A 27,861-nucleotide genomic window follows, 5' to 3' on the forward strand; every position below is an offset into this window, starting at 1 on the left:
TGCATTAACTTTTATTAACAACCCCTTTAGCAGAAAATAAGCACCAAAACCAGTCACAACCAAAATATTTTAATTAGGAAAAATTACAGGAAAATATGAAACAAATGTTCATGAACAGCATTTGCCCCCAAAAGATTCTGTGCTATATTCTACACAGGAACTAACTAAAAAATAGCTAAAATAAATCAGAAGTAGCCATCAATTAATAGGTGCATATCATTTGTTTATCTTAGTCAACTTCATTTATCTAAGTTATGACTAATATTGATAGGCTCCACAATACTGCAAGAGTTTTGAAGTTTCTTGGATTTAAATTATGGCAACTTTTCAGTTTATTAAGCAGCAGAGCATGTACATGTTCTATTTTTTCCTCTGCAATATCTGTGCACGTGAGCAGCTTACCTCCATTACAATTAAGTTATTACTATATTCGTGATTCATATGGAAAGCAACTCACAGCATTTAATTGTTGCAATTGGTAAGTGAGGAACAATTAATAACAAGTACACAAGTTTTATAAACATTAAAAAAATAGAATAGCCAAGGTGGAAATAAAACAAGCAAGATACTTATGCTGCAAGATTCAATCCAAATTGCTACAGATAAATTATACAATGCACTGCTGCTAAATTGGTTAAGTTCTCCAGTGTATGTTAAATATTAATAAAAACAAACTCATTTTGGTGTTTTTCTGGGTTTATTCGTTAGCCGCTTGAAGGCAATCAAGTTTGCATGCGTTCACATACAACATCACGCCCATACACTACTCTTCCACACATAACTCCGTGATGAGGAGTTTATTTTCATGAGTGAATACAGAGCCCAAGATTTCAAGTAATGAACCTGGCTCCACAGCACTGAGTCCAGACATTCATACAGTGGGTCCATTCACACAGTGCTTCATAGCAAGGCCTTGACTCGGTCTTCTGACTTGGTCGATGTCCCTTTCTTGGTTTATGAAGTTTGAAGTATCTTAAGTGCTTCATTCTTCTAATTTTAGATAACTGAATTTGATCTTGGTTTAGTTATTTTGTAGACATTGACCTTTCTTTGACTTTAAGCCCCCTTTCTTTAAACAACCTAAATAGCATTCACTGTGAAATTTTATAACAATGTACCACTCTCACGCGCACTCGCACCCACTCGCCAGCTTGACTTCATTTGGGCTTTTCTCGGATACCAAACGCAATCTGCAAAACAGCTCTCCGATTTAATGCAGCAGTGGACCCCGTATGAGCCAAGCATGATCGATTAAACCTTCCTTTAGTGCTGCATTATTTCCACTTGCTCCAGGAATTATGCCTTTCTAGAATTGGAAGCCTTCTGCTGGAACATTGGTGGATGAATTGAACCCAAATGTCCCACCTTGAATTGCTTCAGGAACCAAGGCAGGATCTTCATCAATCTTAAAAAGAAAGAAAAAATAAGCTGAGACAGTGTGCAAAAAACTTCCAGAGTATCTATCACATTGGGGGTAGTGAGGGATAAGTCTGTAAATAGGCTTGAAGCTGAAGAACAGTAATATTCTGCACAATTGTATCCACCATTATCCACTGTATTAAGATCAACATACCCCTGAAATAACCAAATAAATTTAATGAGATGTATATCTCTCACAGATTCCATTGAAAAGGAGCCTAAAATACATACAACTCACCATTTATCTCTGAAAATGCATATATCCCAGAGAACCAAGGTTCTTTTGAGATTTATATATTGAAATCATAATGAAAGACAGATGTATCAGTGGATTATAGCCCACTGAGATGAGATTCAGAAGTAAAAGGTGACATAGCAAACAGGCAATTAGGAGAAGATCCTATCTAACTTTAACAACACAGAATATGAAATAATAATCTCACCACAATAAACTTGGTGAGTTTGAGGACTTTTGCAGGAAACCCTTTTAGACTAGCTTGCCAGAATGTTTGAAGCTGCTCTCCAATACAATTTTGTTTTATTCCCCCCCACAGAGTGTTCAAATATCATTTAAGTTACATTTCAGAATTATGAGTCTGTTTCCACTGAAGGGATGGAACACAATCACAGGAAAATGTACAACTTCCACAGAGACAATACACAAAGTGGAGCTGCAAGTCCCAACCACTTATCACTATACCTCTATGCCACCCAAGTCTCCACTGAGTACAGTGATTTTAAACCTTTCATCCCAGCAGCCACTTCTTTGAGAAACCGACAATTTGTTAATTTTATCTTGGTAAATGTCTCTCTGGCCGCTAATTCTGTTGCTAATTACTATTAATTTGAAGTTTTGGACCTTTGACCATTACCAAAGTTGTCACCTGTGGAAAGCCCTCAATTCAGCACCTCCATCAATTTTGTAAAATCTTCCCCTCTTCTGAGAATTAAATATTTTCCAACCCTTACCATTTGGTACCCCTCTGCATCCTGTCCAAATGCCATAATATTCTCTTTAAAGTGTGGGTATCTGAGTTATTCAAGTCAGCATGTTGTGGTTGTTGGCTTCAGAATCATTAGCAAAAAGCTTTGACAGTTATTATAGTGCACAGATGATATAATGCAAAAACTGCTTCACACAGTTGAATATTTAAGGGGTATACATTCCCTAACACTGGGTAATAAGCTTTGAACATTCTGGAGAGTGACACAGTACTCAGCTCCAGAGACCCCACCTCAACAAAGGAAACATATGCTGAGTTAAAAAAAAATCATATTTGGTATTCGTTCGACTTACATCATCTGTTGAGAAATACTGATCAATGATCTCATATGCCAATTTATAGATGTCCTCGTTTTCATGGTGTTGTAACTGTTCAATCTTTTCTAACCCTGAAGAGAAATTGAAAAGAATAAGACATTTGCAATTTTGACTAATACCAAGTATTACTGGAGGCAATTTTATGATTGCCTCTCCCAAAGGATAGCAGTAGCTACAGGATTTTAATTTTAGGAGACAACGGCATGCAGTATATAATGAAATAGAAAGTACAGGCTGCACACCAATATCTAGAAATTTCATGCAGATACCATTTAACTTATAATTACCACTTATGTCAATCTTATGAAGCCAAAAAAACCCAGAAACAATGCAACAAATAACTTCACTGTCTAAGGCATTCCGATCTTCAAGACTGCAAGAGACATTTAAAAATCCAAGGCTTTTAATAAGTTAGAAAGTTTCCAACCCTTCTTCAGTCCCAAATGCAATCTCAACTAACACTATTGTTAAAACTTGTCTTTTTTAAAGAACACACAATCCAAAGGCCCAATTGCCTTCTTGCATTGTCCAAAATTGAGTGGCCTTTTAGAAGTTTCTGCTATCCTGGATAACATTTACTTAACCTCCAGTATTATCATATGTATTATTTGATTTTCCCCTGCTGTTGGGTGAACCTTTGACAAATCCACTGGCACATTTCCCTATGCGACCACTCAAAGAATTGGATGTATTGTACCTTAAAGTTGCCCAGCATCTTTGTAAGTCAGAATGTTTTTCACCCATAACCATTAAATGATGTGGCATCCATTAATTATCAGTACTTTAATTCATTTCCCAGTTAATCCATATATTTCTACTACTCCAAAACAACAGGTCTCTGGCGCTTGTCTAACATTAATCTTCTACTTTATAAAAATTAAACCAAATAAACATGCACAATTTTCATGCCCAAAAGACTAGCACTCAAAATAATCTTTCCTCAACATCATGCTTTCCATAACTCATCATGTTACCATCCATGGATGCTTAGTTCTCTAGTTTGCAAATGTTTAGGTGGACTTTGCAGCTGAATTTCCTCATCTTCCTTCCAATCTATAATCAGATTTTTCTGTCAATGCAAGCTGGGATCATATTCAGGAATCCGAGCTCCACAGAGGCATGATAACAATGGACATAATTAACAGCAATACAGACAGCATGGTGTTTTTGAAGGGTCCAAGTACTTCAACTAAGCCATTCTATGGCAAACACTAACTTGGAAAGGACTCTGAAGATAGAGTTCTCATAATTTGGCATTACGGCTCCAATCTATTCTTTAGCCCTAAATAATACACTAGTAATGACATGTAATAGTATTGCCACACTGGCTTCTCTTCCTACTATCAGTGATGTTAGCTTTCAATTATTGTTTAAAAGAAAGTTTGTCTTAAGGCATTAAAACCAAACTAAAAGCAGGTACATCAAAATTATCAAATGTGGTTTAGAACCATCTATAAACAGCTACAAGCCAACATCTCATTTAGTACAACTGATTAATGTAAAACAGATGTAAACGTTCTTACATTTAGAATGAAGCAACCCCTGCTGGATGTAACAACAAATTGTGTCAAAAATATAAGTTATAGACACAATGGTGCCATTAGATACGCACCTGCTGAAATATCACCACAGCACGGACAAAATACATCCAAAACCCATCAAATAAGAAAAAGAGTTCACATTTTCTGTTCAGAATTTGTCAATTAGACAAGTTTGTTCCATCAGCTACTAATCTGACAGGGTAATATTCTTAGGAACATGCTTCTCCCTCAATTTGTTCCCTAACTGCCTTAACACAACATGACTGACTGAAAAATCTCTCAGGAAATCATAATGTATTCTCAATTTATGCTTGATAGCTGACTTGATTATTTTTACAGAGGATTATGCTGTTCTTACCACCGCATTCTTCAATCAGACTAGCTATTGTTTCTGCCTCATCATCTGCCATCTTGAGGATATTACTTAACCCATCCAATACCACTTGCACCACCTGCGAGTCTTTCACTGTTAGCAGGTTACAGAATGGAGGGACTACTTTTTGTTGGATCAGGTATGCAACCTATTGGAAAAAAACTCAATTAGTTTCACATCATGCATCTTTTCCAAAATAGCAACGACAAAATGTTTACAAACTCCAATGAAACTGTACACTAAAACTTCCCCAATTTAACATAGGACATTATACTTAGCTTACTGTGCTTTCCTGACAATTGTTTTACTAGAACTCTAGTTTTACTCACCTGTTCTTTCCTGCCACTAATAGTTAGATTACTTATTGCCCAAGCAGCTTCTTTCTGAGTACCAAAGTCACCCTAGGGAGGAGAAATAAAGCATGACAGAATAGAACACAACACAACTGACAAATTTCCAGAAACTCTGGATCCAGCAATATTGTTCAACAGTACAATACAAAAGTGAATCCACAATTATGACTTTGGCAATCTTGCACTCAAGTGTGCTTATCTGATCCACTTTTTCACTGAATTGGTTTTAAAATGGAAATAATTTACTCCTTTTGTAAACAAAATCAAAAGTTTATCCACATGATTCAATTAAAAGAAATAAACTTTATAAAAAAAAGCCTGAAATGTCTGCATTAAGATTGCAAATAAATGGAACAAAAAGAAATCAAATGGACCCCTCACCTTATCCAAGAGGTGTATAATCATAGGAACAAGATTTGCATCTATCACTGCTTGTACTTGTTGCTGGTTCCCAGCGGTTATGTTAGATAAGAACCAGACTGCCTCCTGTATTAATTGATTGGTAGAAAGGAAGTTTCAGTACATTGAATATTTACTTCCAAATAACATTCACCAATTCTGTTCTCACCTTGTTTTGCATAAACATTTTTAGTTTTGAACATATTAAAAGAATTACTAGTGAAGATATATTGGCACAGAATAACAGCGAATTACCAAAATTAACATGCACTGCATACTTTCAAGATCCTATCAAAAATGTTTTTATTTTGACGCTAACTCTGTTGGATCAGTTCACAGGGAGAAATCAATGGCACCCTGTCACAATATTCTGGCATACCCAAGCTGGCAAATGGACTTTTGAGGCTGTAATCATTGGCAAAATCACACCATAAAGCCCCTTAAATGGAAAGTGATTACCTTCAGATGCACTTCAGTGTCAGCACTGATGCTCACAAATGAAATCAGATCCATAGTGCCAGCCAATACCAAACCGCCAGCCCCAACCCCCATCTCACACACACACACAAAATTACACTATTTTTTCACTGGTGTATTTTAGAATTACCATATACTTTTAACAGAAAATGTCAATTTTCATGCTACATAACATTACTATCTTACCATTTATAGATACCCATATTAAAAGCATTCTACCCCCACTACAGACACACAGTGCCAGTAATTTGCAATTCATCATTTCCAACAGAACCTCTAATGTTATCAATCATATCTTCTAAACTAAGGAACCAAATCCATGGGAACTTCGGCCGCAACAGACAGTAATCTCTTACCTTATTGATTTTTTCTTTAGGATGTGTCAGCAATCCTGGGAAATGAGAAAGAGCTTCGCAGTTGAGGACGACTTGTGTCTGCTCATCAGTACCAGTTACAATATTTCCCACGGCTCGCAAAGCTGCAGTCTAGGCAAATATTGATATTTTTAAACTACAAAAAATTACCTAAAATTTGATTTTGCTGTTTTTATTTAAAAAACCAAACATCAAATTGAAAGTTTTAAATTTCATTTGGCAAATTTAAGATCATATCTAGCTATTGGAAGCAAATAGTTTCTTAAATTCAATGCCCCTTAATCAATATTACTCAATTTAGTAACCACAGGGTGTACAGCTAATTATATTCAAGCAGTTGAGTCTGTAATGACATATCTCAACAGCATACCTTGGCACAAGATGAATGCCAGTTTTATCTGGTCAAATTAGACATGCACTTTCTGTTGTTTAAATGGCAAGATCCCCCAGAATAATTTGCATACCGTACTAGTTATATACAAATTCTACAGCTAACTCTTAAAATATTAAACTGAACATTAAATTTCCCAGTACAATGAAACAAGGATATTAATCATAATTGATCCATGACTAATGCAAAAATTGCCAAGATCCATTCAACTGAGTGAGTAATAGTCATACATTTAATTAGCTGGTTTACTCTGCCTCAGTTTAGACCAGCTGCAAGTAAAGTCATGTAACTGTGTCCCACGTGCTTGTAATTTCTTAGACTATCATGACATGAGAAACAATCATGCTGGGTAATGGACACATTGTTTTATTAGAAATACCTTTCTACCCAAGAATTTGGACAAAATTTTAAAGAGTATCAAGTATAAATAGTAGGACCTCTTCATTACAACCTGTGGTGACTTTGAGCAAATAAGACATTTAAATCACTGCAAAGGGTAGAGCAAAGTAATGATGGGCAACTTCCCTCAAACTTAAAATTCTACAATCTTTAGCACTACTTTTTCCTATTTCATCTAGATTTGTTTCGATCTAACAGGAGTCACATGAAACTTCCAGACAGAAGCCACCAAAACAGCTACACCATTCCCAGTACTGGTCCAATATTAATTGAACATGGTCCAAATTTAAATATCCCATTTAAGATTGGATACTAAAAATCTTAAAATTTCAAGTTCTTCCAATGTTATTTAGAACCAAAAGATCTGGAGGACAAATTCATTATTCAGTAATCTTACCTGAACTTTGACCTCCTGATGACTGAGAAGGGGGACTAAATGAGGGACAATCCCCGAATCTATGACCATCTGAATTTGCTCATTTCCTGCATCTGTTAGGTAGGACAGTGCCCAAACAGTGTCTACTAAAATCTGAAGTAAAAAACATTTTAATGTACAAATAACAATTTGACAGTTACAATGAAAAATGTTTACATCATAATTTAAACAAAGTGCCGAATGTCCAATAAATCACCTTACATGCATAATTTAACCTTCACGTACCAAATTTAATTCATTAACGGAAATACAAAACTGACTCCATTTCATATTGTTTACCTGCATCATTTGTCCCCAACATCAAGATTCAGTCACTGATTTTTTCCATTATAAATTATATAAAAATGTGATTTTCTCAAATATTACTGCTTATAAAGAACAGACAAATTTCTCACATTTTATGTTCATAAAAAAGACAATAATATCTTACAAGATAATTGGAAAGGGGAATGACTGGTAGATATGATGGAGAGATGTGGGGTATACAAAAGGAAAGAGACATTATGAGATGGTAGTGGAATGCAACAGAAAGCAAAAGAGATTAGTAAAATGGACATGGGCAACAGAAATTTTAATTCACCATTTTGACCAGATTTTTCTATCAAGGCCCTTGGAGAAAGCAGAAAGCAGTATTAAAGGGCATGAACCTCGCTGCAGATGCCTCCAGTCATTTCCTGGGAGAATAATAAAAGGAATGTAACACTAGCGACAGAAAGAATACGGGTTTAAAAAATAGGTCATGGAAAGATAAAAAGTTTTGGTGGTAAGTAAATGAGCATCAAATTTGAAGGCATAGAGACAGCAAGGTAGAAGTGGATGAGAAAACCACCAGAAAGAGAGGAATATGAAGAACTATATACTGCTGCGATCTCCATTTGTAGTGTTTGATATTACCAAAGAATAGAACAAAAATACATAGAAGGAAAATATATTACACCAATTACTTTCTAGAATTTAAGGACAATTTTATGTGTATTACTTACATTAACATCTGTGTGGTGGATGAGCACACACAAAGCTGGAAGAATCTAGGGAGAAAGTTTATTCACCCAAACATTAGTACATTTTTCTCTTTCTGAAGTAGCTGCTGAAACATTTTAAATTGTGAAACAAATCAAAGCTAAACCTACCTCCTGAATTGTTTCCATTGGTGGGGGTGGATCCTTGTGACGGCAGAGATTAACCATCACCCAAGTGACATTTCGAAGAAAGGTAATGGGGATAGATGGACTAATAAAAGAAAGTAAGGGCTTCACAACTCCAAGGCTAATGACATAATCTCTGCATTGAGGGCCATCCCCTGTTTGTAAGAATTGAGGGAATAAACATTAAGTTTCTTTTTTATCAAAGCTCAATCCACCAGAAAAAGCAGAAGTCATTTCTAAAAAGATATGCATTTATATCTTCACAATTCTTTTTAATGTGCAGGCAGCTGATTTTTGGGCATTCAGTTTACATACAAAACAATGAAGTGAATACGCAACTCATCTGTTTGATTAATAATAAATTAATATTGAAATACTGGGAATTAAAACTTTTATTTCAAAATATACTTGGAATCTCTCATGCCTATCTTAGTATGTGAATGTCACCATGTGTTAATATTTCAGTTGAATATAGCAAATGAACAGAGTAATAAATGTTATACTGAATTATCAAAGATGTGCTTTAAGATCATGCATTTTAAATGTAACATTTTGACTCAACCCAACTCACATGCCCTGAGTGCTGCCACACATTCTGGCACCAACACAGCATGTCTATTGCTTACCAGAACACAGAACAATTAACAACAAAACAAGCCCCTTTCCTTCCTCCCATCCACCCTCACACACAGTCATCTAAGACAAGCCTCCAGTCTCCAACTTCCAATTGACCTTCAATCCTTGGTACTGATCCCTGGAGTAACTGATGACAGGACTCCGAACACCAGACCTGCCGAATGACTGGCCTTCGTGCTTCCTGCTCACACAGACATCTGATCCTAGAACCCACCATCTAGAGACAACCCAAGTTCCACGGATGTCCTTTATCACCCAACCATGTTGCTGGCCTTTGAGTGCAAAGCAGAGGCTGAGACTGTGGATGTCCTTCATGTCATATTCATGAGGTTATTTAAGTCATAATAACAGAAAATAAAATACCCCAGAAAAAATCTACAGGATTACTTTTTGCCTACATCTGTGGACAGACAATATTAACCTTTCATAAATTTTTGTAAATAAATCTCGAAAGACTCTATAGTGTTGTATACAAAATTATAATTTTAATATCCTTTTCTCAATACAGTTTTCTGTCAAAAGGACTTGAGAGTCTTTGTGGAGGATTCCATAAAGGTCAACTTGCAGATTCAATCAGTAGTAAAGCAAATGCAATGTTAGCGTTCATTTCCAGAAGACTAGAACATAAAAGCAAGGATGTAATGCTGAGGCTTTACAAGGCATTGTTAGAAGGCAACATGGAATACTGTGAGCAATTTTGGATTCCTATCTAAGAAGGATGTGCTGGCATTGGAGATGGTCCAAAGCTCATGTGACTGATCCCAGGAACACAAGAGTTAATGTATGAGGACTGTTTGATGGCTCTGGGTCTATATTTGCTGGAGTTTAGAAGAATGGGAGGGGGGGGGGCGGAATCTCATTGAAACCTACTGAACATTGAAATGTCTAGATGTGGATGTGGAGAGGATGTTTGCAAACACAGGTTGTTACACTTACTCTTGTTGAAGATCATCATCGCATGGTACAAATGTGATCATGCGAAGATCTTTTATGCCTAAATGTGTAGGACTTGCTACATGTAGGAACAGACTCATTTTCTGAACTGTGCATCAAATGAATACTGTGCAATGACCAGAAATTACTCACACTTCTCTCATGATGATGGCAAGAATGGAACAGATGAAGCAGCTGAGGACTGTTGGGGCCTAGTACACAAGAAAGTCCTAGCTACAAGAGGAACAGAAGTGTTCTCAGACTATGGGTACAAAACTGGAGACAACTAACATTTAAAAGGAAGGGATAAAGTAATTACAAGCCAAATAGTTTGTGGTGAACTACATATACCTGTCTGGACACGCCCCCCCTGCTGACTGCTCCTGTGGCTCCTCCCACAGACCCCTGTATAAAGGCGATTGGAGGCACTGCTCCTCCCTCAGTCTCCAGGATGTTGTGTGATGGTCTCTTGCTGCTGATAGTGCTCTCTCTTCCAGCTAAGCAAAGCCTATCTCTCGCCTCACGTCTCCGAGAGTTATTGATGGTGCATCATAGTTCAAACTTGGTGGTGGACAAATTGTCATTCTAAGGTAATGCACAAATATTTATTTAGAAAGGCATGAAATAATTAGGATCGTTCAGCTTAGATTTATTCAGGGGATGTCATTTCTAACAAACTTGATCAAACTTATGTTGAACCAACAAGGAACGCTGAGGGATGTGCATTTCATGTAGTCTGCATTGTTTTTGGCAAGGATTTTAACAAGATCCCACATGACATACTCAATTAAGTAATAGCACTTGGGATCTGAAGTAGAATGGCAAATTGGATCTAAAACTGGCTCAGCGATAGGAAGCTAAGATCAATAGTTGAGGGATTTTCCATGGCTGGAATCCCATTGCAGTGGATTCCCACATAATTATTGCCATGCCTTGACGATGGATGACAACAAACATTGAAGTGTCTACCATCTCCTTAGCAGCTGTGATGTTTCACCACCAAACTTTCTTAGATCCACAAACAGCTCTTCTGTGTTTGGATTAATGCTATAATGAGCCATATCTACCTAATAGAGTAGTGAAACCCAAACAAAGGAGTGAAAGTTTTTAGTGACCATGTGCCAATTGATAGCATTCCTAGCAACACTTACAGTTTGAATCAGGATCAGGTTTATTATCACAAACATATCTTCTGAAATTTGCTGTTTTGTGGCAGCAGTACAGTGCAATACACAAGAACTATAAATTACAATAATAAACAAAAATAAGTAGCATAAAAAGAAAATGTGAGGTAGTATTCTTGGGTTCATGGTCTGTTCAGAAATCTAATGGCAGAAAAAAAAAACTAAGCTGTTTCAAAATCACCAAGTGTATCTTCAGGCTCTTGTACTTCCTCCCTGATGGTAGCACTGAGAAGAGGGCATTGTCTAGATGGAGAGTCCTTAATGACGGATGAAGTCTTCTTAAGGCTTCAACTATTGAAGATGTCCTCAATGGTGAAATTAGTTCCTTTGATGGAGCTGGGTGAGTTTACAACCCTCGGCAGCTTTTTCCATCCCTGTGCATTGGTGTCTCCATTCCAGAGATGCAACCAGTCAATGCTGTCCATGGTATGTCTGTAGAAATTTGCTAGTCTTTCGTAACATACAAAAATCTCCTCAAACTCAATGAAATAAAGTCTCTAGCATGCCTCTTTGCAATTCCATTGATACGTTAGGCCCAGGTTAGATCTGCAAAGATGATGACACCCAGACATTTGAATCTGCTCACCTTTTCCACTGCTGACCTCTCAATGAGGACTGGTATGTGTTCTCCTGACTTCCGCTTCCTGAAGTTCACAATCAGTTCTTGGCTTATTTACACTAAGTGCAAGGCTGCTGTTGCAACACCACTCATCGAGCCGATTTCACTCCTGTACACCACCTCGTCACCATCTGAGATTCTGTCACTTTCGAATTTATAAATGGTGTTTAAGAGATGCCTAGCTACAAAGTCAAAAGTGTAGAAAGAAGAGCAAAGGGCTAAGCATACATCCTTGAAGAGCGCCTTTATTGGCTGTCTTTATTCTGTCTTATTTCTGATTTGACTGACAGTGGTCTCCTGATAAGGAAATGGAGAATCCAGTTAAAGAGGGGTACAAAGGCCCAAGTTTTGAAGTTTGGTGATTAGTACTGAGGGGATGATGGTATTGAACACTGAGATGTAATCAATAATAAAAAAAAACAGCCTGACATAGATATTGCTGTTGTCCAGGTAGTCGAAGGACAAATGGAGCCAACAAAATGGCATCTGCTGTAGACCTATTATGACGATAGGAAATTTACAGAGGGCCCAGGTTCTTGCTTAGGCAGAAGTTGCTTCTAGCCACGACCAACCTCTCAAACACTTCCCAATAGATGTCGAGTGCTACGAGTGACATAGTTTAGGCAGCTCACCCAGTTCTTCTTGTACACCACCAGTCTGAGTGATGCCCTTGTGAAGCTGGTGGGAACCTCTGACTGCAGTAGCGAGTGATCAGTTCGCTGAAAATTAGAATAATTAATTGGCAATATTTAGATTGGATTTGTATTTTTTTAAAATGGATATTAAGACTCAATATTCTCCCAGCTGCCCAGTAGAAAATACTGGGGCAGTTTCACTGGAGTCAAAGCTGGTCTTGAGCACAAATCTTCAGAATGACAAAATGGATGTTGCCTGGTTCCAGTCTTCTACTTTATCCAGTGTTATTAGCTGCCTTCTGACATCTTATGGTGCGACTAAAGCATAGCTGCAGAGATGCTGGGCATATCAGGTGGCAGCTGAAAAGGATCAGTCTAAACTTCTGGACAAAGATGTTTCAGTGTCATCTTTGACATTCAACAAGGAAATATTTGTTGCCACCTCAACAATAGATATATTTAATTACCATCCTTGTATGCAACTGCAAAGTACTGACTGATTAGATCCATGAGCTTGAAGATTGCTTAATTGTGTTAATTGTACATGCGATTTAGCTTCTATAACACTGTTGTAACTTCACCTGTCTGGATCTCATTTTTAGGTGTACCTGGTGCTGCACCTAACATGATCTTCAGCGATCTTCATTAAACCAGAATTAATCCTTTAGGTTAATTGTATTGGTTGAGTGATATGCTATGCCATGAGATTCCAGATACCCCATAGCATCTAATGGACACTCAGTTAAGCTGTCAAACTTGCTCCAAGTCAATCCTATTCAGCAGGGTACTACCACACAAAATGATGGAAGAGATTCTCGGTGCAAAGAAAGGATTTCTGTCTCCTCAGAGATTGGACAGTGATTACTCCTACTGAAACTGTAATGGACAGTTGCTATTGCAAATGGAAGCTTTGCAAAGATAAAACAGTTTTACCCTTATGTTGGTTCAGCCATTACCTGCCACTTATTCAACCTGAGTTTTGCCCATCAGGACTCAGCCAGCCCAGTTAGTGATGATACTATAACAGGCAACTCTAAATGATGGGCACTCCAAGTTGCCCCACCCAGAGTGCAGTAAAACTGTAATAACTCAGCATCTGATTGTCAGCAAATCCTGATGGTGCAGCACCTGGCTCATTCATTCATACAGAACCCAAGCTAGAGTTTAAGCCCAACAAGTAGCCAAAAGCAGAGGTCTGGAGGGGCAGCCAAGGATTCAAAACAGTGGGCTGGAATGGGAGTTGAACATTTAGAACACCAGGGGCCAGGAATGCATTTTCTTTAAACTCAAGCTCACTTAAAGAAATATAATGTGACTAAAGAGTAAATTTGAGTATTGATCAAGTAAAATCCAACAGTTTGCATAGTGAGTGAAGCCTCCGTTGGTCAGGATCAACCACGGATGTTGTGTCCTAACCGTCTAGATACGCAAGTCTGGGCGATACGATATGGACAGCAAGCTTTGCCCATTTAGCAAACTCCACTCTCCAGGCTTCAGGTGAATCCAAAGGAAGGCAAAAAATTGATATAGTTTGATACCAGCAGTGTTGCAGGAGTTGCCAGTCAGTGTTGAACTCAATGCATAAATGTCTTAGGGACTCCAGCTCCAAATTTTTCCCTTCGGGGTTTACACCTGAAACCTTCCATTGAATGGGTATAGCCGCAAGGCAGTGGAGGTTTGACATCAGTTTTTCTTCTCCTAGACAAACTGCCAATCACAGCTGATGTTGGATAAGTTCAACACAAAATCTCAAGCATGTCAAATTTTTATTGCTTCAAACTTTTATTCAGAGAAATACTGAATAAAGTTGAGAGACAATGTTAATTGCAATCAAAAGTAGGATCTTTACAGATTTGTTAGATACCAAGAGACAACGTGTGACGGAAATATAGAAGGCTACTTATAGAGATAGAATTTTGCTTGATTATCCCATGGGGAACACATTTTATAATTTAGACATAACACTTTATTGCTCATGAGGGTTTTGAAAGGATGACTAGAATGGGAGTACCTCTGCTGTATATTCAGTGCCTTAGTTATTGGTGAACTGTCTGTCCAGTTTTATTCTTATTTGTTTTAAATGAGAGTTGTGATTTAGCTGACTGCTTGCTGGGCCATTTCAGAGGGCAGTTAAGAGAAAACTGCGGTACGAACATGGGTGTATGCACGATTAGTAAATTCGAAGTTTTTATCCAAAACACTGGAATTCCAACATTTAAATATTCCTACAAAACCACCACAAGTTAGTTTTTAACCTTGTTGACGATCCGGAAAATGTTATAGAAAGACAAAAGACCAGACAAAAAATATTTACATTTACAGCCGATCTCCTATGCCAGATTTCTATTAAGATAGCAAGTTGTAAATGAACCCGAGTAACTCCAGAAGGAAGGTTCTGTGACAAAATGAATAAGGTCAAGTAAAACATACCTATGATGTTTCCCAAAGCCCAAACCGCTTGTTCACACACATTCTGATGTGGAGAGTGTAGCAGTCTTAAAAATAGGGGAACAGCATCTAACAAGCAAAATATAAAATGGATTAAACTCGAGAAAAAAAAACCTTCAGCATTCAAGGGATTAAACAGATATTTTTGCAGAGCATGTTGTAATGCCCTATTTTAAGCTATCTTTCTATTAAAGATTTCAGAATCAAAGCCAATATTAAAACACATAGATGGATGTGCCACACCTATCTTAGAAGTTTAAATTCAGTGTTTACCCAATTAATATTTCTAACAAATCATTTAAAACACGAGGTTACATGCCAATTTAAAATTAAACTAAAGGCTTAAAGAAAGAAAGATCTCCCCATTTCAACAATTACGGTACAACATTACAAGATCACAAGTCAAGAAAATCAGTGTCCAATAATAAGAGAAAACACTCACTTGATTTAACCACTGCCTGTGTTTGCTCCGAGGTGCCAGAAGCAATATTAGTTAAAGCCCATGCTGCTTCAAACTGTAATGAAGGACTACAAAAAAAATTGCGTATTACTAATAATGTAGGTCATTGCATTTTTTTTAAAAGATTGCTATCAGGAGAAAAGTTGCTCTACTCAGTTTTTGGAAAAATTTAAATTTTCAAAATTAGTTTTAATTCAGATTGAATACATTGATCACATTCAGTACTCACTTGTCATCTCGTTCTAGACAATGCACAAGAATTGGTAAAATACCAGAGTTTATTAAATCATCTATTGGTGGATTGCGATCACTTGATAACAATTTCCTGTTAGAAGAAAAGAAATAAATGAAAACTTAAACCTTTTCCTTTAACCACTATTCATTTTCATAGTGTAGTATGACATTCCACTATACTTTGTAAGTGCAATCTCAAAAATAGACACATTGGGCCAGACGAGTGAGATCTTCACAAAAATCTAAGGGGCAGTTTAAATAATGCAAGATTGTGCTGCGGTCTTAGAAAAAAATTCAAGAGCTTGAACAAAGGTGAACACATAGCTGCAAACAGTGGAATGGAAGATCAGAAATTGCGTATAAAATTCTGACAGCTCTAAGGCTGGAAAATGATAGCAAGTGATGAAGTGAAGGAAAGACTTTAAAAAACCCTCCTCTGTTGACTGTAAGGAGGAGATTAGATGTTCTCCTCAACACCGTGTGTTTTCTCTGGGTGTTCCAGTTTCCTCCCACACTTCAAAGACGTACCAGTTGATAGTTATTTAGTAGTCACTACCTGTTACACTTCTAGTGTTTAGGGTAGCTAATCGGTTAATTGGTCATTGTAAATTGGACCATGATTCGGCTAGGGTTAGACCATAAGGTACAAGAGCAGAAGTAGGCCATTTGGCCCACCCAGTCTGGTCTGCCATTCAATCATGGGCTGATCCAATTCTTCCAGCCATTCCCACTTCCCTGCTTTCTCCCCATACCTTTTGATACCCTGGCTAATTAAGAACCTATCTATCTCTGCCTTAAATGCCCCAATGACTTTGCCTCCACAGCCACTCATGGCAACAAATTCCAGATTTACCACCCTCTGACTAAAGTAATTTCTCCGCATCGCTATGCTAAATGGACATCCTTCAATCCTGAAGTCGTGCCCTCTTGTCCTAGACTCCCTTACCTTGGGAAATAATTTTGCCACATCTAATCTGTTCAGGCCTTTTAACACTGGAATGTTTCTATGAGATCCCTCCTCATTCCCCTGAACTCCAGGGAATACAGCTCAAGTGTTGCCGGATGTTCCTCATACAGTAACCCTCTCATTTCTGGAATCATTCTCGTGAATCTTCTCTGAACCATCTCCAATGTCAATATATCCTTTATAAAATAAGGAGCCCAAAACTGCACACAATACTCCAAGTGTGGTCTCACAAGTGCCTTATAGAGCCTCAACATCACAACCCTGCTCCTATATTCCATAATTCTAGAGATGAATGCCAACACTGCATTTGCCTTCACCATCACCGACTCAACCTGGAAGTTAAACTTTAGGGTATCCTGCACAAGGACTCCCAAGTCCATTTGCATCTCTACATTTTGAATTCTCTTCCCATCTAAATAACAGTCTGCCCGTTTATTTCTTCCACCAAAGTGTATGACCATACACTTTTCAACATTGTATTTCATTTGCCACTTCTTTACCCATTCCCCTAAACTATTAAGTCTCTCTGCAGGCTCTCTGTTTCCTCAACACCACCCACTCCTCCACCTATCCTTGAACCATTGGCAAATTTAGTCAAAAATCCATTAATACCATGGTCCAAAACACTGATGTACATTGTAAAAAGCAGCAGTCCCAACACTGACCCGTGGTACGCCATTGGTAACTGGCAGCCAGCCAGAATTCCCACTCGGTTTTGTGCCGATCAGCCAACGAATGCTCTTATCTTGCTAAGCAGCCTCATGTGCGGTACTTTGTCAAAGGCCTTCTGAAAATCCAAGTACACCACATCTACTGCATCTCCTTCTCTCTACCCTGCTTGTAATTTCCTCAAAACATTGCAGTAAGTTAGTCAGGCAGGATTTTCCTTTCAGGAAACCATGCTGTCTTTGGCCTATCTTGTCATGTGCCTCCAGGTATTCCGTAATCTCATACCTAACAATCAATTCCAACAACTTCCCAACCACTGATGTCAGGCTAACAGGTCTATAGTTTCCTTTCTGCTGTCTCCCACCCTTCTTAAATGGCAGAGTAACATTTGCAATTTTCTAGTCATCCAGAATCTATCGATTCTTGAAAGATCATTGTTAATACCTCCGCAATCTTTCCAGCTACTTCCTTCAGAACCCATGGGTGCATTCCATCAGGTCCAGGAGATTTATCTACCCTCAGACCATTAAGCTTCCTGAGCACCTTCTCGTCCGTAACTGTCACTGCACTTCACTTCCCCCGACACTCCTGAATGTCCGGTATACTGCAGATGTCTTCCACTGTGAAGACTGTGGAATACGCATTCAGCTCCTCTACCATCTCTGCGTCTCTCATTACAATATCTCCAGCTTCATTTCCTATTGGTCCTATCTCTGCCCTCAACTTTCTTTTCCCTCTTATATACTTAAAAAAAGTTTTTAGAATCTTCTTTGATATTAGTCGCCAGCTTCCTTTTCATCTTTTCCTTCCTAATGACATTCTTAGTCTCCTTCTGCAAATTATTTTTTTTTTTAAAAAAAAGCTTCCCACTAGCTTTGGATTTCTTGTATGCCCTCTGCTTTGCTTTTACTTTGGCTCTGACTTCACTTGTCAGCCACCGTAGTGTCCTTCTTCCGTTCAAAACTTTCTACTTATTTGGACTTCATGCACTTTCCTCATTTTTCGCAGAAACTCCAGCCATTACTGCACCACTGTCCTTCCTGCTAGTGTTCCTTTCCAGTCAACCTTGGCCAGTTCCCCTTTTATGCCAATGTAATTTCCTTTATTCCACTGAAATACCAACACATTAGATTTTAGTTTTCCCTTCTCAAATTTCAAAGTGAACTCGATCATATCGTGATCACTGTTCCCTCAGGGTTCTTTAACCTTAAGCTCTCTTATCACCTCAGGATCATTGCACAACACCCAATCCAACACAGCCGCTCCTCTGGTGGATTTTAGCTGTTCTAAAAAGCCATTCTACAAATTCTCTCAAGGTCCAGTATTGGCCTGGTTTTCCTAATCCACTTTCATGTTTAAATCCCCAATGATTATCATGACATCACCCTTCTGACACACCTTTTCTATCTCCTGCTGTAACTTGTAATCCACATCCCCACTGTTGCTTGAAGGCCTGTATACAACTGCCATTAGGATCCTTTTACACGTGCCATTTCGTAACTCAACACCTTCTAATCCCATTTCATCTCTTTCTAAAGATTTAATATTATTTCTTATACACAGGGTCACACCACCATCTACTAACCTATCTTTCCAATACACTGTATATCCTTAGACATTTAACTCCCAATGGCAGCCATCCTTTAGCCAAGTTTCAGAGATGGCCACAACCTCATACTTGCCAATCAGTAGCTGAATTTCAAGATTGTCCATTTTATTAAATCTGGGGTTGCTGGGCTCAAAAGGCCATTCCGTGTAGTACCTCAATAAACAAAAATAGAATTCTAACCTTGATGAGCTCTTCCTCAGAAAATGATCGGGGGAAAAGACTGTTGAGTAACATTTTTATCTTGAGAACCATGACAAAACTGATGAGTTAAAATGGCTGTTTTATAGTAAACAATGTTACCGTAAAATCACAAATTACACTTGAGACCCGAATAAAAATTAAGAAGTACAACCTCCAGCCTTAGCCTTACCTATGTTTTAATTGGAAACAATTTCTGCTCAATAATAATTATCAATGAAGCCAAGTTACAAATCAGTGGCACTTGCATTCTATTCTCCAAATCAGAAGTGCACACTGCTTGTCAGTTCTTTGTAACAAATAATAGCATTAAAAATTTCTAAAAACCAGCACTTTTTTCCAGGAATACAAGTCAATTGTATTTTGAGCCATCAAATGTTATCAAGTTTAGAGGGTGACTATCTCACCTGGCAGCTTGCACTGCACTGAGCTGAAGCCCTTGGTTGTCACTAGAAGCATTCTGTTTAATAAAATAATCATACCATTAGTAAGTACTTATATAAAGTTCATTTTGTGACATAAAATCCAACTTTAATATTTATTAGTTACCTGAACAATTGCTTCGAGTGACGTATTTTGCTGCAGAAAGTAAACAAGAACATTAAAAAGTTACTGCAGTTTAACTCAAATAATTATTTGGAATAAGCTGCATAACTACAAATTCTGCAACCATTTTACTTACTATACAGCAAATAAAACATGGCAAAATGCCCAAGGCACTTAACATTTAAACAAACTGCATGAAATTTCTGCCTGGAGGACATATTAGAGAAAAAGCCGCGACTAACTTACTGCTGAAGGAGAGCTCAACAGCGCAAGTAATTTCTCCTGTAGCCTGAAAAAAAACTGAGAACCCCCAAGAACCTTGCAGCTTAAAATATAGCATTTAACTGTACCAATAGGCACTGACAATAGTTGCAAGTTACCCAAAGACAGACATTAAAGAGAAGTGAAATTTGACCTCACTACCAAAACTAGACAATGCACCGTCGTTGATCACTAATACTATTAGATTTAAATGCAAGCCTCAAATGAGCAGCAATACTGATGTGAATTATATAAATTCAAATTTTCCACAATATCCCACTGTATCGTGATATTAGCTCCATGACAAAACTGACAAGTTATAATGGCTGTTTTATTGTAAACGTTACACTTTACACTTATTATTACACTTGAGACCCAAATAAAATTAAGAAATACAACTTCCAGATTTTAAAGAAGTTCCATTAGTAGCACAAAAACAAAAGAAGTCTAAGCACAGTAATTCATTTGCCTATCCCTTCTAAATGTGCTAATATGTGAATTAATTCTATTACATTAATTGCAAAACTGATCAAGTGGGTAATGATAAAAATATTATACTGCTTCCAAACAAAAACATTTGATGACATTGTTCACTTTCTGCTAGCATCAATATTAGAACCCCACACTATTAAGTAACTGTCTTAATCAGCAGTCAAAGTATTTACCACTCGGATGTCACCGTCAAGGTCAGAATCTTCACAAGCATCTTCTTGAGGTACATTTCTTCTCTTTAATAAATGTTCATCCCTCTTATTCTGCAAGAGTAGAAATATCATGTTCAGATGAGAAATAGGAATTTCAATTGTAATATTAAATGCAAACAAAAATAAAGGATATTTTATAACTTATTTACATAGACAATAAGTATTATTTATATTCTACAAGGTATTTTGCACACAACCAGTTAAGTGTTACTTATTTCACTAATGGTTACCATTTTAAATACTTATTTTTATAACAACTATCATTATATTGCCTTAATTTTTTTTGCAACTTTGTTTCACCAGGATTTCTTACCTTTCTTAGTTCGACTACCACCTCATTTCGCTGTCTTCTCATAGACTAAAGAAGAAAAACATTATCAATTCCTTTCATCTTCTACATAAATTGCAATTCTATTTTAATCAGTTAGTTTTAAAAAATCTATATTGGTGCAAACTACAGTGGTGACAAAACAAAAGTAAAATTCCAAACTACAAAGTAGCATTTGCATTCTCAAAAATCAATGTTTAACTAATTTAAATTTTGCCAGTGCTTAGTGCTTAATGCATTAACACGTGCAGTCCCAAGGCAGATCTGAATGATCTAAACATTGGTCCCATAGTATGAAGAAAACAATTAAGAATTCTTCCTGATCAGTAATTTCTAATTCCACATTTTTACCTGCAAATGGAAATGCCCACATGAAACTCAAGATAGTATATGGTAACATACATAATTTGATTTTACTTTGAACTACTGGATCAAGACTGTTTACTGCTAAGTGTTATCAGATCACACATGCTGTCCAAATTCTTATGCTTTATGGGAACCAGATGAGGACAGAGTGTTACTCATGTCTGTAGGCTAAACTTAATTTTTGGTGCCTAGGAACCTGAAACTGTTCTCAGAGATTTAAGATACTCACAGAAGTAGTGAGATTTCATAATTCATTTGCATTCAATTTTACACTCAACTTTTAAATGAATTACTTATTTCATAAATTCATCTGAAAAAACTAGTAACCTTTCAACACCAAATAAGCAATTCTATAAAACATTTCCACAATGTAGTAATATTTCATGATAATATTAACTTGTAATGTTGTAGCTTATTAACTGAATCTTTTCCATTGGAAACCAACATCCCAAGGAAAGTGCAAAACTGTATATTGCTTTTATATGGTACAGTCTCAGGGACTCTTCAGTTCTAATGGTTCTGAGGTTACTGAAGAATTCGGTTAATTAAATAGGTGTTATTAAACTTAACGAAAGGAGGTAGCATGTTCCTTCCACCATCTTTTCTGAGCATTTGCATGCTCCCAGAAAGACTCAATTCTCAGTGCATGCTTGAATGCTTCTTTTTCATTGTGATTAAGTTTTAGGCTAGTAATTCCCACAAACTGGCAAAAATCTAAGTTTTCAAGGAAGTATTTTCTTTTTCCTGACAATTTCATACTGAGTAGGAGCCTGTTTCAGGGGTTTACCACAAAGGACAAAAGTGATAGTCCATCCATAGGTTCAGGTGGCAGCTACAGCCTTGATGGTAATGTTATCAATGGTAATTATACCAATGCTAAAATTCACCATCTTACCACTGAAATTTGGAGAATTTTATGCAAATTATGATGGAGATACCCTTCTAAATACTTTGAGATGCTGCATGTAGTTCATGTCTCCCAAAAATACCACTGTATTAACCACCAATTAAGTTCTGGATTCTTATCTTTTCACTTTATGGTAACAAACCTTTCAACCTCAGTTGCCCAGGCATGTTACCACCTGTAACAAATGCGGTAATATATTAAGTATGAGTTTCCCTAAATACAAGGCTGTGATTCTTGCAAGTTTTAAGTGGTAGTATGAAATAAAGAGTTCTAGACATGGAACGATAACAGATTAAGAAAACACTTTATATCAAGCCATTTCCATTTTCTATGCCAAGTTACTTACTATTCCCTCAAATCCATAGTTTTAAATTGTCAGGCAATGTAATTTATAGTTTAACGACATTTAAACTTAACAAAAATTTGGGAAAAAAGGTACTCTGTCACAAACAGCAATAATTGGAAAAGCAAATCCTAATTCTGCTTGGGCTCCTTTGCTCAAACTAAAATGATCTCCCCATTACTTATCTAATCAATTTTGTTAAAAGAAAATATCAACAGGCAATTCAACTGCAAACCAAACCCAGTACTTCTCAATTTGTTTGAACTTCACTTATTCCAGCCCATCTGTAACACCAATATTTTTCAACCTTTTAGGTACCATAAGCCGATCAATGGCTATACCAGTTGCAGCTCTCAAACTAAAACCAGTGATAATTTGTGTGTACCAGCACTCCCTCCTTTGGTTTGTTAAGCAAACTATCAGTCATGTATTCTCCATCCCTTATGCTGCATATTATTTTTATCCCACTTGAGTTGAATGTCAAAGAGCTAAGAATTCCTGCAGATACAGGACATGCAATCCAACTACTTGTTTTTTTAATGTTGTAATAAATATTACAAAATATGGTGACAAAATAAGTACAAAATTCCAAATTAGTAAAGGTATAATCCCAGAAAAACTTAAGAAAATGCTTTGTCATTCCATAAGTTTTCACTGATTAGCAAATCAGCTCCTCCCAGGCTACATTCAGACAAACATACGTCATAACTCACTTGCTGGAAACAACTATTACCAATGCAGACAGGATCAGACTACCCAGCAAGAGCAGTTGATGCTATATATTTCACTGTGATTTTGGGGAAATGGTTCATTTCAAAATTAAGGGAAACTCAGTTTCATGCTGCTTTTAGGCACAGAACTCCACACACAAAATAAGGACCCTCTGCCAATTTTAAAAGTACATTTAAAACAAAAAAACAAAGGCTTGGCCATATAAAGTCCTTTATTCCCCAAATTCAATCAAAAACTGTACCCATTTCACAACACATTTCTTAAAAGGCCAATTGGCTAAAATCTATAAAGCTTTAAGAAATATAGAATATTTAGATCAAATGATATTTATCAAAAAGTGGCATATTCTGCAATTTCCAATCATTAGGTTGTTTGGTCTCTTACACCAGTAGTAAGATCAATAAGAGATTTTCATGGCAAAACTGAAATTTCCTATTAAACCGTAATTGACTTCAGAACACCAATCCTGACAGGTGCACAAATTCAGTTCAGTTAGAATTGTCAAAAATAAAATCCAGCATTAATTATAATTCAGAAGTAACACAAGATCATGGTAATTACACTAACATTTTCTTTATAGTTATTAACTATTCCAGTCTTTGGAGACCTAATTTAGTTCAGTTCAAAATGTACATACTTAAATAATAAAAAATATAAAGGCAGCTTTATTCAATTGAACTAGATAAGATTGTGTTCCTCCAATCACAAATCAAAGAATCAAGTGTAATTTCTGCCACTTGAAATAAATATTAATGATTACCGTAATATAAACATTGGGCAGCTCAATAAATATTACAAATTGTATTAATGTACATAGTTACACAGCTCTATCAAATGATCTCTCAAGGAAATTTTCCAAATCGTTTCAAAACATATTTCTTAATAAAAAGGGACTAATTCTCCAAGATAAGTTGCCTGACCTATTGACTATCAGTTTTTATTTTCAGTCTATTTAATGCCCCTTAGCAAAATCCTGAATTATCCACAATGGATAAACCATGCATAAAGTTAATATTACTCAACTCTATTTCACTGATAACGTCACACATCATCTCCACTTAATCTGTAATGGTCAAACTAATCAACTTTAACATGAAGTACGTTCTCAACATCAAGGTAAACACTGCATAGATGAGAATGTACTACTGAAATACCACAATGTAAACACAATCAGACAACTACAAATATGAACAAAGCAACTTATTTTTTAAATATTTAAGAACTGCAAATGTTGGAAATAGAAAGAAGCCTTATGCTTTTTATGGGGGGATAGTCTTTGAAAGTGGTCTGCATTAGAATTTTCTGTAATGTCACTGTCAACATTCTATCCCAAAATTCATTTTCTTGCAGGCATTCACAGTTAATACCAAGAAATACAATAGAATGAATGAAAATGTAAACAAATACAATCAATGTGCAAAAGGCAACAAATCACAAATACAAAGAAAAGCAGAGTAGTAATAATAATAAATAAGCAATTATTATCAGGAACACAAGTGAAGTTATTCTATCTGATTCAAGAGCTTGATGGTTAAGGGGTAATAACTTCTGAACCCAGTGGCATGGTGTTTGAGTCTCCTAAACCTCCTTCCTGATGGCAGCAGTGAGAGGGAGCATGGCCTGGATGGTGGGGTTCTTTGATGATGGATGCTGGTCACCTAGGACATCACTCCTTGTAAACATGGTCCATGTGACTGCTCCTTGTAGTTGTTACACATTCCTCCAATACCATTTTATGGACAAAGTGTTCACTACAGCAATCCCTTTAATGTTCAGCTGGCAACAATAAAACACTAGATAAACTGATAGTTTCCAAACACCCTTTCTTCCTCAAAACCCACTTTTGAGATCACGCATTAGTTATAAGCCTTATCCTACTGTTGTGACTCTGAATTTTATTTGATTACATTTCTGTGAAATGTTTTTCGAGTTAGAGATGTCAAGTTGTTTTGGTAACCCACTAGCTGAAAGCCCTACATACTCAACCAGAAGACCATACTTTGGACAAATACAGCTTGAATTTTGAGAAATACCTTCAATTCTTTTAAGGAGCAACACCAGCCATTATTTTCCAACCTTCCTGTCTTTGCAGCAGCATGTTATACAGTTAGGGAGCAACACACACAGACACAAAGTGCTGGAGGAGCTCAGCAAGTCAGGCAGTACCTATGGAGGGGAACAGACAGTCGATGTTTTGGGCCAAGATCCTTCATGAGTTCATGTTTTACAGTTAAATGCCAATATTTTTGATGGAATAGTTTTTTTTAAAAAAAACGTTTTCCTCAATTTATTTAGATGGTGAGGCATCACTAAACTTGCAAAAAAACTTAAGGTGCACAACTCTTAAGTGTTCTATCAATGAAATAATATATTTTCCTGTCCTTCGGATGGCACATCCCTGTAGAAGTATGAAGGGGCCATCATCCATTACCACCAAAAATGTTTTACAGTGAAATGTTTAATTTTTAAAGTACGGTAGTTCTACTGGAAGGTTACAGTTGCAATCTAATGCTTCTATTTTCTGTGGCTATAGTAAAGATTCCTGGTTTTTAAAAAGATATTTCAATAAAAATAATTACTCTTGTACAACATACTTCAGCAGCTTTGTGCATTAATTCACAAAAGCATCCAGTTATTAGTACTTCATTATGAAGTTTATAAAGATTCAAGACAGTGTTATTGTCAAAATATGTGTCACAGATTCACATTTTACTTATATCAGACACCAGCTTCTTGGGAAGTCAAAAATCTCAGTGTGCATAACTTAAAAGTTGATATGACAGTTATATCCATTGGCCTTATTGTTCTGGTGGTAAAGGGTGTGAAATATGTACCCATACTAAAATGAGAAACCCTATTATAGGTGGCACTCAAGTAATGCTCATTTTTGCAAATAATTGTATTTTCCAGAAAACAACATAATCTTTGAATCTTTCACTAAACATACATGAACAGTCTGCTAGCAGCACCAAAATAATTCTTATCTCAACTGAATTACACAGTACATTACATAATACATTGTGCAGATGTCAACAGGATTTGACTGTGCAAATGAAGACAACTTTAAGACTTCAATCTCAACACAAAAAGAGGTATAATGTGAACAGATTAGTTCTGTAAAACAATTTAAATTCCTTAAAAGTTCATGTCAATTAGCATGGGCATTTACAATCCTCAAATTTAAGGCATTCCTCGTTTTCCATAAAAATACCGATTATCTGAAAATTTCATCTTTCGTAAGTGTTTTCAGGAGGCGATTGCTATTTTGGAACCTACACACCCTATTTTCTTGTTCATTCTACTTTATACTTGAAATAACTTAAGCATCCGGGTGGGAACTAACTAGACCCAAGGATATTTACTCAACAGTCTAACCAGTTACACTTAGAAAAGACGCTACTTGCGTCAAAATGACGAAGACACTTCCAACACTCTTTTTTAAAAGTCCACCATGCTTACTGATCACTAACATGTACTAAAGACATTTAAATAGAGATTCTGGAAAATGTGTTAAAACTTTCCGATCACAGGAAAATTACAACTTATAAACGAAGATAAACCGAGTTGTATTAGCCACGGAGCAACCGATTTATTCTTAAGCTACTTTTTTCACATCTCTGCGAAGGCGCCCGGACGCTTGCCTTGCTCACTCACGCCTGGCGACTCAATTAGGCCTCAGGCAGGCCCGGGCTTTTGATTACTCACAAATTGCTAAAGACGTCACGGCGGCGGTGGCGGCATCGGTACCGCAACAAAATGCCAAAAAGGAACAATAAAAAAAAACCTCCTTCACCTCCAGATCCCGCCCTTTGTTCTTGAAATTTTTCAGCCTTTGCTTATCGTTGTCCGCCATTGCCAAGAGCCTGAGGGGGGAAACTAACCGCGCCGCTTCTTTTTCACGAACACTGAACAATTACCAGGCCGGAACACCCGCTCTCTCTCGGCGTTCGTTCACCCGCCCAACCTACCAACCACCCACCGCCCTTCGACCCTACTTTGCCTTCTCTGGAATGGAGGCAAAATGCCGGTAAAACACTCAGCCTCGCTCTCGCCACAATTGGCAACTCGCAGTAAAGCGGGAGCTGATTGGTTTGTGGCGATGCGGTTGGGAGAGACAATTGCGGCGCGACTGGGTCATCCGGCCCCGGGGGGCGCTCTCCCGGACTCAGCCCCACCCCAGATGGGAAGTGCGCGGTGCTGTGCCATGGATTGCATGCACGGCCTGTGGGGTGGTTAGGTGTGTAGCTTGCAGCCTGTTGTGTTTTTGAACCGTGTGGCGCTCACGTTTGAGCGAAACTCGGTCATTAAAACACGAGCCTTCCATTTCCTAGTGGCTGTGCTCAGAACTAGTATTTCCTCGCGCCTCCGAAACATGAACAGTTTTAGATTATTCTTGCAGGATCTTGAAATACGTTTGGCCGGATCACAACCCATCTACCACCTGTATGTCCTCT

The 27,861-nt window shown here is 37.2% G+C and overlaps 1 protein-coding gene across 1 annotated transcript; it reads right to left on the minus strand.

The window, feature by feature from the left end:
* Positions 1 to 53: 53 nt before the first annotated feature.
* kpna4 (karyopherin alpha 4 (importin alpha 3)) lies at positions 54 to 27,479 on the minus strand. The gene is made up of 17 exons (XM_073041004.1): positions 27,201 to 27,479; positions 21,045 to 21,089; positions 20,693 to 20,782; positions 19,770 to 19,799; positions 19,628 to 19,680; positions 15,773 to 15,868; positions 15,526 to 15,611; positions 15,066 to 15,152; positions 8,614 to 8,783; positions 8,467 to 8,511; positions 7,445 to 7,576; positions 6,240 to 6,368; positions 5,389 to 5,493; positions 4,984 to 5,055; positions 4,640 to 4,802; positions 2,717 to 2,811; positions 54 to 1,405 (listed from the first exon to the last, which is right to left on the minus strand). Exons 1-17 carry the CDS (start codon positions 27,258 to 27,260, stop codon positions 1,307 to 1,309), a joined length of 1,557 nt encoding a protein of 518 aa, XP_072897105.1. The 5' UTR covers positions 27,261 to 27,479; the 3' UTR covers positions 54 to 1,306.
* Between the last annotated feature and the right edge of the window lie 382 nt (positions 27,480 to 27,861).

This window comes from Hemitrygon akajei, chromosome 3 (assembly GCF_048418815.1).
Source record: "Hemitrygon akajei chromosome 3, sHemAka1.3, whole genome shotgun sequence".
NCBI classification, from domain to species: Eukaryota; Metazoa; Chordata; class Chondrichthyes; order Myliobatiformes; family Dasyatidae; genus Hemitrygon; species Hemitrygon akajei.